At 39.0% G+C, this 15246-nt stretch overlaps 1 protein-coding gene across 5 annotated transcripts in view; it reads right to left on the bottom strand.

The window, feature by feature from the left end:
• Nucleotides 1–15246, bottom strand: part of EML1 (EMAP like 1) — a 154353-nt gene that overhangs the window by 53717 nt on the left and 85390 nt on the right. For 4 of the 5 annotated variants that reach the window (XM_063118030.1, XM_063118028.1, XM_063118029.1 and 1 more), the window contains exons 2-3: nt 8255–8437; nt 4274–4406 (exon numbers count right to left, since the gene is read on the bottom strand). In XM_063118030.1, coding sequence (XP_062974100.1) covers nt 4274–4406; nt 8255–8437 — 316 coding nt within the window. Of the gene's footprint in view, nt 1–4273; nt 4407–8254; nt 8438–15246 lie in introns of those variants that run through there. The other variant, XM_063118032.1, reaches the window with a different exon arrangement.

The raw sequence follows: 15246 nt of genomic DNA, 5'->3' as shown, positions 1-15246 counted from the left end.
TGTACCACAAGGTGCCATCCTATCCTCAATGCTGTTTAACATCTACATGAAGCCGTTGGGAGAGATCATCCGGAGGCATGGGGCAGGGTGCTCGCTATCAGTATGCCGATGACCCCCAAATATACTTCTCTATGCCTTTGACAACAGCATCAGCTAAGGATAGTGTGTCTCCTCTGAATGAATGCTTGGAGGCAGTAATAGGCTAGATGAGGAAAACAAACTGAAGCTAAATCCAGACAAGACGGAGGTGCTTATTGTCAAAGGCAGCAACCTGGGTTTGGAGGTGTATCAACCAGTTCTGGAGTGGGGTTACACTCCCCCTGAAAGACTGCATTCGCAGCTTGGGATGCTCCTGGATCCGTCGCTCCAAATGACAGCTCAGATAGATGCAACGGCCAGGAGTGCCTACTATCAGCTTCGGCTGATACACTAGTTGCATCTCTTCCTAGAGTTGGAAAACCTAAAGACTGTAGTGCAAGTGCTGGTAACTTCAAAGCTCGACTTCTGCAATGTGTTATGTTTATTTATTTATTGTATTTTTATACCACTCAATAGCCAAAACCATTGTACATAGGGCTTCCTTTGTGCCTAGTCCAGAAACTTCAACTAGTTCAAAATATGGCAGCCAGGTTGGTCACCACTATACCTTGGGGTGACCATATTACACCAATTTTAAAATCACTTCACTTCACTAATTCACAATTAGTTTCCAGGCAAAGTATAAAGTGTTGGTTATTACCTTTAAAGCCCTACATGGTTTGGGTCCAGGTTACCTGTGGGATCGCTTTCTCCTGTACAATCCGCTCTGCACACTCAGGTCATAGAATCATAGAATAGTAGAGTTGGAAGGGTATGACAACCTTTCAAGTATTTGAAGTGTGCTATCATGTCTCCCCTCAATCTTCTCTTCTCCAGGCTAAACATGCCCAGTTCTTTCAGTCTTTTCTCATATAGGGCTTTGTTTCCAGACCCCTGATCATCCTCGTTGCCCTCCTCTGAACATGCTACAGGCTTGCTGCATCCTTCTTGAAGTGTGGTGCCCAGAACTGGACGCAATACTCAAGATGAGGCCTAAGCAGGGCCAAATAGAGGGGAACCAGTACCTCGCGTGATTTGGAAGCTATACTTCTATTAATGCAGTCCTCTGGGAAGAATTTACTTCAGCCAGCTAAAACTAGATTGACAACTGCTAACCAGAGAACCTTCCCTTCTGCCGCTCCCAGACTGCGGAATGGCCTGCCGGGAGAGATTCGCCAACTCAACAGTCTTTCTGAATATAAAAAAGGCTATAAAGACTGATCTCTTCCGGCAGACCTACCCAGTCGAATTTTAAGATGTCTGGCTGTTATTTTAATAATGTATTAGTTTCAAATGTTTTAATCAGTTTTATGTATTTTATAATATTTCTGTATTCTATGTTGTTCCCCGCCTTGATCCAGAGGGAGAGGCAGTTAAGAAATAATTTTATTATTATTATTATGAAGTGTAAGGTGAGAAGCAAAATTTATTTTGAGGGCCTAGATGTAATGTCAGATCATGCACTCTTCAAGCGCCAGCCTAGACACAAGTGGATGTGACAGACAGTAGAGTAAGGAAAGAAATGTCCAAGAGAAACTCGCTTACAACAGCAAAGTATAAATGTTTTCTGCCAACAGCACACAAAATGCAATAAAAATGCAATAAATAAATAAATAAATAAATCACCTACAGTAAAGAAAATAGGCTTAATGCTGTCTCATTGCATACATACCCCAAAAGTAATGAAACACAAAGCAACTGTAAACATTCAATTTCTTAACTAAAATATTTCCTAAGCAAACCAATTAAACTACCTGTGAATAGACTTTCCTCTTTGCCCAGGCATATGGCGGCACATCCTAATTACCCACATGTTTAGTTTTTAATCGGTTTTTAATGCTTTATGTATGTTCTGTGTTTTAGAGTTTTAAATTTTGTATACTTGTTTTTAACCTCAATTTTAGAATTTCTGTAAACCGCCCAGAGAGCCCTGGCTATGGGAGCGGTATATAAGTGTAATAAATAAATAAATAAATAAAAATAGGAACATAATGTTTAAAAACTGCCATTCACATAAAATCTGGGAACATGCCAAATATGATATGGTTATTTTTTAACATAGCAAATAGTTACTAACAGATAACTTTCTGGGTACCTGATGAAAGCACTAGAGCCAACGATTTAATAATCACTGAAAGAGCCATGAATACTCAACTGATATGTCTCAACTCTCTACTCCTCAATTCAAATAAGTTATTTAGAAGTGATATCTGAGTACATCATATCAGCTGTGACAGGAAGCTGCCTTGTATTGAGTCAGACCATTGGCCTATCTAGCTCAGTACTGGCAGCACTGACTGGCAGCATCTCTTCTGAATTTCATATGGGAGTCTTTCGCACTCCTATCCAGAGATGCCTGGGACTGAACCTGGGATCTTTTGCATGCAAAGCATGGAGCTACAGCCCATCCTCAAATCTTATGACAGGCAAGATTGAGTATATTATATTTTCAACGCGGCACTCTACCACGAAGAATCTACTGTGGAAAAGACTCTATGTAAGCAGTCGTGTTGTCTTCATTCTGAGAGTCACAAATGAGCAGACGCAGTGCATTTACTCCTGGTGTGACCTGTAACATGCACACTGGATGCATTCGTTTAGGGCACAACCCTATGCATGCTTAAGACAGAAATAAAAGTCCAACAACTCCCAGCATTTCCCAGCCAGTATGTGTGATGTCTTTCTGTCTAAACATGCATGGGGTTGTGCCCTTATCTGACTATATGTACAAGCTGCAGGGACTTGCAGTTAGCCCTTGCTCCCCACCACATGGCTAAATTTGCAACATGTGAAGCTTTGCTGAACCTTAAAAGAGACTGGGGGGGGGGGGGATTATATTTCTAATTCATATTAAACCTAAATTCCTCATTTACTGCTCTGAATTTCCTCAGCCTCTGAGGGTCAGAGCCAGGTGAATAAAGCTCTCTTTTTCACTCTTCCAATTTAAGATATAAATATTTACATCCATAAATAGCCTTTTTATAACATTTGCTATGAAGTTATTTCCTATACTACTCTACACAAAAGAAAATGTTTTGAATAAAGTATCTACATACTGGATAACATATAACTTCATTAATAAAGCTGAAATTAAGAATAACTTTATATAATGCAGTAAATAAAATAAATAAACAAGTAACGTACCAAACTAACGATAAAACACTCCCTAAAAGGCTCACTCCTAGCAGATCCAGGTTGTTTTGAAGACAGAAGGTACATCTGCCCCTGCATTAGCTAGCAAGATTACTTGAACATTTGATGAGAACCAAGGCTCAACTGGATTTTGCAATATGTCCTATCATCAGTGTACATGTCAAGTGTGCACTGGCTATGCGGATCTGCATCAGAGCTGGATCTAGTGCTTCTAGATGGAGGGCTCCTAACGCTACGAATCCGAAAGCACTATTCTGGCTTTTTCTCCTTAATGAAAAAACAATGGAAGAAATGGTGTCAAATCCCAGGGAGTTAAAAATGGAAGCCAATGATGTCTGCTCCCTCCCCCCTGGTAAAATTCTAGGAAGAGGCAGTGTCAATAAAAGCCTCATGCGGGAGCACTCTAGAACTCAGAGTAGTAGACAAATGAAGAGACAAATATAGAACAATCTCTTTTTAAAATAGAAGATATGACAAAATAAAAGCAAAGATCTTCAAAAAGTACTCTTATACATGAGAACAGAGTAGGGGAGGGGTTTTACGGATTGTTTGTCATGGTTGAAAAGTAAGCAGACATCACAAATTTAAGGTAATGGAAGAACAGGAAGTATATTCTCACACATTTTGACAATAAAAAGCAACTGGGGGGCTATATGGGTGTGTTAGAATACCTTTCATGCATCTTTGCTACTTCTGTTGGTTTGATAAAGAAACAAAGGCACTCATTTTCAGAACAGATTATGAAATCCCTAAGTAGACATTCCCTGCCCTTAACCTCAAATTATAGAGGCAAGAAAATAACAGCCTAATTACACACTCATTTAGAATTTCTTGCAACAACATTAATCCTGATTAATTAATCTAGCATGAATGAAGTTGAAGATATTTCTACAATGTTTCCAATTGTAATTTGGTTTAATTATCTAGAAATTTATCTCAAAAGTATCACCCAGAGAGCAAAAAAATGCTCCGAGGAGCAGTTTTAGAAGCTGAAGGCAGGCAATATACATACATATATACTAGATAGCTAGTTATTTAATACCTTTTTGCTGCTGGCAATACAATTTCTTTCCTGGTTCCTGATGGGGAAGGTAGAGAGCCACTGGGTTTCTTTGGTAGAACAGTTCCATTATTAACAGTAGTCTTTAAAGGCAGTGTTTGCACTAGGGGTCTTGCTGCAAAACAAAAAGAAGGTAAAATGAGGATAATATCAGATGACAAGAACGAAACACGGTTTGCAAATTATGACAAAGGATTATTTCAATCTGCAACCACCGACACAAGTTAGTAATGTCAAAATCAAATGCAGCCTCCGGTCCCATCAGAAAATCCACACGGGTGAGAAACCGTTCAAGTGCAGGTACTGTGGGAAAAGTTACAGGGAGTACTGGCAGTGCCGGAGGCATGAAGAAGTCCTCACAGGGGATCGACCAACGTGCCTCGAGTGCGGGAAGCAGTTGCGGACCAAGAGGGAGCTCCTGATACACCAGCGCGTCCACACTGGGGAGAAGCCCTTCCAGTGTCCCCGCTGTGGAAAAAGCTACCACCGGAAAAACGATTAGGTAAAGCATTTGAAAGATCCGTGCCAAAGAGTAACGTTGCATGTTTTTCTGGTTTTAATTGTTGTTTATTGCTTTTAAACGTTTCATCTTATGTGAACCACCCAAACAGCTTCAGCTATGGGGCGGTATATAAATGCAATAAATAAATAAAAATAAATAAAATAAAACCGTTTTCCTAAATAACAGCAATGTGCTGCAGTGCTGATGGAGCATTCACTTCAAGGCAAGGCCACCCCATGCCTCACATCGAAGTATATTTAGCAAACCTCTCCTCCCCAAGCCCTAACGTGTAACACTGCTCCCTATTTCTGTATGCTGGGAAGCTGGGGAGAGGCAGGTTGGCGATTGGTTCAATTATTCATTTAAAGTACGGTATTTTCCGGCATATAAGACGACTGGGTGTATAAGACGACCCCCAACTTTTGAGAAGATTTTCCTGGGTTAAAAAGTCATCTTATACTGGGCGTATAAGACGACCCCCAACTTTTGAGAAGATTTTCCTGGTTTAAAAAGTAGTCTTATACGCCAGAAAATACAGTATTTTTTTGTTTGCCTTTCAGAAATCTTTGTAAAACACTTTGGATGTTTTGAAACTACTCAGCAAGCACCTGAACGCACTTTCAAAAAAGATGCTCTGAAGCCACCCTTATTAGCCAACTATTCTAAAGAATAAGTCCGTTCTTCAAAAACTGCAATCTTCCTTATTTGTTTTAGATGGTTGATACTCCAGGATCAAAAACAAAGCTAGAATGATTACCTTGCAAAGCAAGTTCTTCTTGTAATTGGTATGTGGTATGAAAAATATTATCAGTCTTATCACAGGGCAAAGAGAAACTGGGTGGGAAAACTAAGACGATGCCATTGAGATCTAAAAGGACAGACACACCATCAAAATAGGTTGTCCCTCTCTGTCAAAGAAAGAGAACCTCTGGATCCAGTTCATTGACTACAACAGAAGGAACCAAATCCATAAGCGTAATATGCACACTGTAGCCTTGAGCTCTAGTGAATAAAGGAAGGAGTGGACACAGAGCATGCCCATTGCATTCATGGAGCTTGTATTCAAGACTAAAGAGAATGGGGACAACGCCCCCCCTCCACTCCACTCAGTGCGCCATATACTAATTCAAAACCTGTGAAACACCACATTAGGAGAAATACACAGAGTTACTTTAGCATGAACTTGCTATGCATCAGTTAATCACAGATGAATATTCAATATTTTGCCTGTGTATTTCAATTTTTATAAAGATGGATGGTTTCAATCTTGGACAGTTTTTTAATTCGAGAAAATAAAACAACCCCTGAAGAAATGCAAGATGTAACAGAGCAGCCAAAAATCTAGCAGAACGTTAATGATCCTTATTTTCACAGGCTCTCTTACACATGGCCAGGTGCCTGGTTGCTCTGACAACAGAGAAACGTATGAAGCAAGCATTGCATTTGTTAGAATTCAGTGAATCTCTGTGCTTTATTCAAATGTCTCTGCCTCTTGTCATTGCATGGTAAACCTAGAAATCTCTTCACACTGTACAGCTACTAAGCAATGTTTCCCAACTGGAACCACAAAAGCAGCATCAAGCAAAATGAAAATATATATGGCCAAGTCCTAACCCAAAATAACTGTACGAGAAAACTAAGACTGGAATTTGAGGATCCTGCATCATCTAGGTTGGAGGGTGGAAATGGTTACTTAACAGCTTACACTAGCCCTATACTAAAATATTATTTTCTTCGGACTACACAGGCGTTGAGGATGCTACAGTGCTTCATAGGGGAAAGTCTGTCAGTTCATGTAGTTTCATCATTTAATTTCCAAAGCTCCTTTTGATCCCAGTTAGAGAGTTTTCTGGGATCTTATTTCATTTGGAGTTTGGATATGTTGTGCACAGTTCATTTTTTCACACACTTTGGTACAAAAAAAATTTGTGTTGCAATTTTGTTTAGATTTGTTGTTTGTATAGTTTGTCCTAGACTACATCAGTTAGAGCCTTTAGAAATAAAAACAGCAGTGCAAGATAATATGTTTTATACAAACGCTTTAGGAGCTGAAAAAAAATGTATTAGTCCCACCATCAGAGCACACTACAGCATCAATCAAGAATGCATTATACTGTTAAAATTCCTCAACACCTGTGTAGTCTGCAGGTATTTAGTCTTAGTTACTACAGTTAATGTAAATCATACTGTTGGCAACGACCAACGCAAACCTCAAAACATGTCAGTACTGTCCTATTCTAATCAATCACCCCTATCATTTTGACAGTTGAGACATTCAATTTAAGTGGGGGCACTCCAGAGTCTTACCTATGATAGCAGCACTGACACATTTTTCAGGCTCAGCACCAGCTGCTGTTTTAGTCATATGCTGATCTAAACTTTAATATTAACATGCCTATTTACATTAGAAGCAAAGCAAAAACTAAAAGAGGGGGCATAAATTTAAACTAATTTATAAAACTGAAAGAAGAGGGGGTTTTAAAAACAAAAAGCCTAATTAGGTACAATTAAGTAGATACTATAAATCTACAATTTTAAAATATTTTTATCAATGAAAGCTTGAGCAACTACACAGATGACACAATCACATAAATACGAACAGAATTCAATCAAATTAACTTCCTTTGACAGAATAACAGTCTACATTTAATCCATTCACAAAATGCTTAATATCCCAAGATACTTTGTAAACTACTCAGAGAGCTTCAGCTATGGGATTGGTATAGAAATGTAAACAACAACAACAACAACACTTTCTGGTTTATCAGGAAGCAAAGCAGTTCATTCACCTTTTTTGGTATAACAGAAAAGACAGATAGATAACATGGTCAGCATTCGATAGAGTTGGAGCAAAAATACATAGTTTTTCCAAATATGGAATGCTGAACAAGCATCCTTGATACATTATGCAAGACATTGTCTGGTACCACAGGAAAATGAAGTATTTCCTTAACAAATATACTTCAGGATAACATTTTCAAGTCAAACTGCAACATCTGCCAGAGAGAGCCATTCAGACCACTCACTGCTGCCAGGACTCTTAAGTATTCAATATTGACGAAAAATATCAATAGCCCTATGTAGGCATTCTCCTCACATATAAGCTCTATGGGCAAGCAGAGGGAGCGGAGACGAGTAGACTAGCCCCCCATCCCTTCCCTTCCCATTCTCGTCACCCTCTACATGTGAAGGGTAACTATCTGCAGAATATTTTAGAAATCAGGGAGAGCCTCCACAGATGGCAGAGGCTCTCCCCTGCCAAGAGTTGCCCTCCACATGTAGAGGGAGATGAGAACAGCGAGGGAAAGGAACCGAGCTAGTGTGCTCAACCTCATTCCTCTTCCTTATGTATAGAGTTTACTCACAAAGAGAATAACATGAACAGGGCTAAAATTACTGCAACATCCGCTCAAGTTGAACAACAACAAGAGATTTTAATCGGGAGCATTTGAAATCAATACCTTTGGTAGGTCCTTTCTTGTTCTGCATGGCCTGTTGCTCCTCCGTAATATTTAAGCGCCTAACCACATCTGCCAGAGCTGACTTGAGCAGCTGGATGTCATCTTCCTGCATTTGAACCCGTTGCTCCAGTGAAGCAATGCGGTCTGTCACCTCCATGCTGCTTGCAGCAGAGGCACTGTCATCTAAAAAAGAAAGAAAGAAATTTTTTCAAAGATAAGGTTTTATACTGGAAATATGTGAAAAGTTGTAAGAAAAGTTACCTGGCACCTTTTGTTCGCTGTACAGAATATTTTGTATAGCAACCACTCACCCCGACTTAAGACTGGTCAGGAGTGAATGGTGGTAGTACTAACAAGATGGAGATAACACTGCTGGCAGGCTACCCAATAGTAGGGTGCGTGTGCAGAATCTTTTTCAGCCTGAGAGCCAAATGTCATTGCAGAGAAGGTCTCAGAGGGAGGGGAAATGCATTCTAATGGTGGGTGGGGATGAAGGCAAAGGGTGGGAGGAGCAAAACATTAAAATGCCCACATATTTTAGGTTAAAGCTCTTACTACCAGTAACTAAGCTTTAGGAGAGGTATTTCAACCTTTCAGAGTTAGGAAAAACTGTACAAAAGCCAGGAAACCACTAAATAGTAGTATTTGGTGGGAAAGAGATGGGGCCAGGGGAAAAGAGTGTGGCCTTCTGGAGAATCCCCGAAGGCTGGACTGGGACCCCCAGAGAGCCTGATTCTGCACCCTTGCCCTAGAGGGGCAAGTGCTGGGACACCGGTTCCCCCACCTCCAGAGTCTAATGACAGGAATCCTACTGCATCATATGGAATGAGAAAATGCAGTAGAATTTTCACCTTGGTCCGAAATTCAGAGCAAATTCCAGACCTCAAATTCAGATGCAAGCAAAGCCTTAAATGATAATATTTTGTCACAAAGCAGTTGTGCTAATTTTACTTTTGAGAAACCATTATCAGTTGCTGGCCAGTTGGCACCACATCCCCATAGCACTGTTATCAGGTCTTCTAAATATATTTAAGCATTTCCTTAAACAAAGCAAGGTTGGTTTTTATGTGTCTCTCTGTGTGAAGTAACCTTATTTGAACACATGTGGATACACTTGTAACTCAACATAACACTTCATGCATCTGACGAAGTGGACTTCTGTCCACAAAGGCTTACGCTATAACAAATTGTGTAGTCTTTGAGGTTGCACAACTCCTTGCTAGTTTTACTGCAATGGACTAACATTGCAGCTGCACTGAAAACTGTCAAGATTTGACACTGGAACTGCCCTTGTTTTATTGAACTGTGATGTAATCCCCTCCCCGCCCCTGCATTTATGAAACCACTATTGCGGAATGTAGGTTTAGTGTTCTTACTGTATTATGTATAATTTTATACTTATTTATATATTGCCCTTGTACCTGCAAGGATCAAGGACGGTTTAAAAATGTTTTAATAAGTACATAAAATAAAATAGATATTGTGCTCAGCCATAAATTATTTTGCAGTGTAGTTATGAGATATTAATCCAAAAATTACGATTAATAACTTTGGCAGCTGCATAAGGTTCTGCAGACATGAAGTGTTCCTTATAAAGACATAAGGTCTATGCTGATCTAATAATTTTGTACTTTAACTCAGCTGGAAGTAACATGAATTAGCATATTAGACAGACAGTCCCATCAAAGACCTGATTTAAGACATCATAAAACAAACTCAACTTAATAAGCGTTCTACTAAATTCAATAAATAGCTCTAGCTAATGTTTTGAATTTTGTTTTCTAAAACTGCTTTAGTAAGAGCATGGCCAACATCTATACTGCTACTGATTCCAACACTTTGCACTTGTTATTTCTTTGTATTGCATCTCCCACAGCCATCTTCCTTCCCCTAACAAAAGCATCCTAGAGAATCATTAATTTCCTACTTTTTATGATACTTAACCTGAAGCTACAGACACAAGCCAAAACCACATAACTTAGACCAGAATCCCACTTTAGGGCAGCAAAAATACAAAAGAGGCATTTGTCAAATCAAGCTTTTCCCCTCACCCTTCAAGAAATACATAAATATTCAAATAACTGAGAGAACATACGAACAATGATCAGGGGGAAACTATCAGGTGGAATTTGTAATTACCACTACACCAAAAGGGGGGGGGGGGAGAGAAGGAGACTCGTGGGCAGCTCCTTGCTGGTGTAATCCAGAAACTATGCAAGTTGCATAGATGGCAGTTTAGCAGCCACAGCACTCATCCCGTGTGTTTCTTTCCATTCTCAGAGCAGAATTTATGCCAGCATAAAATTAGATTGTGGTAGCAGTTCAACTATTACTGGCATATTAGTTTAAGGAAGAAGAAGAAAAGGCAAAAGGGATGCCTATGATGACAAAAGTTGTTTTATTTATCTACTTACTTACTAATTAAAACATTTTACCCCCTCTCCTCAGCAGAAAAGAATCCTGGAGTGGTTTACATGAGATCAGTAACCAGAAAGACACCCCAGGCTTACAATCTAAAAGACATGACACAAAAGGAAAAAGATGGTGGTGGTGGGGAAGCAAACTCAGACACTAGTTCTTAAAGTTAAAAAGTTCTTATAATGACCAGCTTGAATGGAAACAATTGAGGGAGAGGAGGAACCCAATGGAGCTGGTTTCTTAGCAGGATTGATGGAGAGGCCCTACAATTCTATCCATTCTTCTCTCCCCCTGCTAATCATCTCTCTCTCTCTCTCTCTCTCTCTCTCTCTCTCTCTCTCTCTCTCTCTCTCTCTAGAAAATGCTGAGCAGAGATTCTGTTCCTATATGAGAGAAAGATTCCAGAATGTGGTGCTGTGCAACCCCATGGGAAATCACATATGCCACATAGCGAGGGTTTTATTATGTTGGCATCCCCACTACCCTGCCCAACTTTGCTGTTCAACATCTACATGAAGCTGTTAGCACAGGTTGTGGAATTGCAATAGCCCTTGAGAGAACAACATTTTCCATGAACCACCAAGCTCAGGCATCTACTCATGAATCATCATCATCACTCCAGATGCACACTACAGTCGGGTAAGGCTTTCAGGCAAAGGGAATAGGTTGTTTGGGGAAGTGGTGAACTGGCAGAGAGGGTGCTTTGGGGATCAGGGAGGGCTGGCGAGGAGGAACCCAGGAATTCCTCTCCAGATCAGATAATTATCTGAGCTACAGATGAATTTTAGGAGTCTCCTTTGAGGTGGACTTTTAAAAGCCCTTGAAGTTTGTTTCCAAGTCGAAGTTTGTTTCCAAGTCAAAGTTTGGAGAATACAGCCAGCATTTCTACTTGGAAGGTGGCACTTACATCTGGGCATATGATTGCACCTCTAAAGATATATGCAAGAAATACGTACTCCAAATAACTTTTAAGATACAGATGTGTTCACTGCTTTTATGCAAGGGGGGAATCATCTTCAGATAAGTATCACATATCTCTGTCATGAATTCCAAAGTGTCATCCCAGCCTTTCCCATCCTGGTCTATTATCGTTGAGCTGGCTAGGTATGACGGGAGACATAATATAACACCTCTGGAGGGCACCAGGTTGGGGAAGACTGGCCGAGACAAACTCGAGAGGGGGAATCTTTCCTGGCTTCTGTATTGAATACACGACCTCTTAACATTTAGCTCATCAGTGAGGCTCATATGTTCCCAAAGAGTGCTCTGTTTAAATGGGAATGCTCATCACACCACTCTTTTCCTTTCCCCGCTAATTAATCCATGATCTCACTGGAAAGATTACTCATGATTGTCTTCTGGACAATACAGGATGTTTAATCCACCCCACACAGTACCTTCCAGTTTTAAAGCATCATGTTATTGAACACAGAAAAACATGATGCATCAGAGATAAGAGACTAATGAAGAATATCCTCTTTACAAAAGCGAGCACAAGGGAGAGAAAACAAGGTTTATTTAAGATGCATCTGCCAATACTATTCTTTCAAACAGGCAGATTAATTTTAATTGTAGAAAGTACACAAGAATGAAGAAACTTTCTAAATGCCTCTTATTTGAATAGGTTCCTACATTTAACATTAGGAAACATTAGGATCCATCACAGCTAAACCTGGAGAATATTTACAGTGTTCCAAGTTTAAATTTTTTTAAATTTTAAATTTAAATTTTTTAAAAATAATAATAATTTTTTTTTTACATTTTTATACCGCCCAATAGCCGAAGCTCTCTGGGCGGTTCACAAAAGTTGGCTCAGGTTTCAAATATGACCCAAGCAGGACAAAGAGCAGAGAAATGGAGAGTATACTATGTGATCCCTGGGGATCCATGCTTCTTTTGATAGGAAAGCTAATGTCATCCTACAATTTCTACAAGGCACAGCTTGCTACAAGGCCCTTCCTTTCATGACACACGGCCTGACTGTGGCATTTGAAGCCAATACATTTCCTCCTGAAAGTGGTCAGACACGCTGGACTGGGAAGAGGAAATAGTCCTGCCTGTCAACCTTGTTTTTATTTCTTCATGCTTTCATGAACTGCACTGGTCTTCAGTACAAATATACAGCATCTGATTAAAACTTCATTCATACTTTTAACTGGCTTCAGTAAAAAGATAGATAACTATCTTTTCTACACAAGGCTGTTAAACAGCTACTAATCCACTGCAGCTACTTTTGATTTTGTCAGAGAACTGAGATCTGAGCACTTCATAAAAATGTTTCCTTTCCTCCTTTTCTGCTACATAACCTCTAGGTGTCACTGTGTAATAGCAGAATAGCACAAAACTACAAATAGAAACAGCGCTTTCTTTCAGTTTCACAATTAAATGCCGTATTTTCCGTGATTTAAAAAAACTTGCCGAAAGTGCTGGTTAGACACAGAAGTGAAACTGGAAGGTTACATCATCATCTAAAGAACCCATAAACAACTGTCAGTAGGGAATTATGAGCATACGATAAATGCTTTATATAGAAAAGCCCAACAATTTTTCATCTTAACTCCTAGTTGGTGTATAACAGTGATGAATTAGGGTTGACATTTGACCAACTGATTTTTTTTTTTAAAGAAGGCCATTATGTAACTGTTTTACTGAAGCTGTCTTTATAGTTTGTGCTGTTTCATTTTGTTATCTATTTCTAGTATTCTTATTCTATTTTGTTACGTTGCATTTATTTTATCTTTTGTTATTGTAAGCTTCTTTGGAGGCATTTTGAGAGGCTGAGAAGCAAGATATAAATATAAGAAATAAATATATAAATTCTTCATCTGGGCTTCAGTAATGGTTACTTGTAAATATTGGCTTCACAATTCCTTCTTGAACCCTTGTCAGCAGGGCAAGCTGGGCCATGCATCTTAACTTGAAGAGGGCACGCACACACAAACACCCCCCTTCATTGCTTCTCTGTACCAAATCCCCTTGAAATTGCTTTATCAAAGGAAGAATAACCATTAGGCTAGACTTGCACATGTACACAGTCTGCCCTTAGAAGACTGTAGATTAGTTACATATATAAGTCTATAAGCATGAAACATGTCAAAATATAGACATATAAGCAAATGCAACAGGCAGACTGTGATTTAATAGGAACTGTGTACATCCACCATATTCTTGTCCCAAATGAAACAAGGCAATTTGTCCCCATATTATAGATTAAAAAAGAGTTTACTAAGCATTTCTGGTAAAACTGTATTTAATAAATACTATATTTCAAGACAAACATAAAAATGATGGACCATGTCATATTTCACTCATCGAAAGTCATGGGGTATGGGCAATCCAAATTAATTATTTTTAAAAGAACTTCTTGAAAAAAAAGAAGTTGCATTTATATTAATGTAGTTGGTGGAACCTTCCAACTGCCTCCTAGCAGACTCAGGCTCCCAGCACAGAACCATCTCACCCCCAGTTGCAACATCTTTTTGAGACTGGGAGCTTAAGAGGCAGGCTCCTTTGGGGGTGCTATGTATTTTAACCTTTTCTTTCCTTTTACATTTCTTTCCCTATGTTTTAAAATGTATGTTTTAAACTTTGTAATACCACCTTGAGGTTTCTATAAAGAGAGAGCTCCGGCTATTGGGCGGTATAGAAATGTAATAAATAAATAAATAAACCAAACCCAGCTCCTAAACACCTATGCTAATTCCACACACACACTTAACCCCACTCCTATACCTGATAGTGTCACATAATCCTATGACTGAGGTAATTAGACTCAAACAGGTTTGTGACTCCACTTCTTTTCAGTAATCCTAATGGGATGTGAACTGCATTTGAGGAAACCGTGAGTCCTTCTGGCTGTTTAAAGGCCTACTAAAAATAAGACATGCGTAGTCTTGTTAGTATCCCACATAACACACTTGAGAAATTTATTTATTTTATTAACAATGTTTGTATACTGCCCAATAACAGACAAAGAAATACTGAACTACATCAGAGTATAAGTAAATTCTGTTTTGTTTTAATCTAAAGAAAGGGAGAACTGTTATTTCCAATAATGTTTACATTGACTGTGCACATTTCAAAGAGAAAACGTAGTATACTTAACCAGAGATAGAAAAATACAGACATAATACAGTACAATTAATATTTAAATAACTCCTTGAATATCAGACAAAAATATGATTTCCTAGTTAAGTTCCTATGCTTTCATTTACAATTCTGAATGTTGTTTTATTCATAACTGAAATGCTTATTTTCCCCAGTAGATTCCCTAGCGAGGGCTATATTAAATTCCCACACATGTTGATGTGTGATATTCGCCTACAGCACTGACAACAAAAGCATGCTTGTTTTTAAAAAGCTACAATGAACTCTGAATGTAATGCAATCAACATGTAGGAATGAGTTAGCATAGTAAGATCATTCCATCAATGGAAGTGGGATCATTACATACTTTGATTCTTCAGTGCTTTAGATGCAGGAATGAATATCAGTCATTGTAGGAAGGACGTTTTTGTACGGTGGAAATGCTTCCTTCTCCACAATTCACTTAATAAATCATACAGTATGAAAAC

This window comes from Elgaria multicarinata, chromosome 2 (assembly GCF_023053635.1).
Source record: "Elgaria multicarinata webbii isolate HBS135686 ecotype San Diego chromosome 2, rElgMul1.1.pri, whole genome shotgun sequence".
NCBI lineage: Eukaryota > Metazoa > Chordata > Lepidosauria > Squamata > Anguidae > Elgaria > Elgaria multicarinata.
Note: the sequence above shows the minus strand (reverse complement) of the source record. Positions and strands in the feature narration are given on the sequence as shown.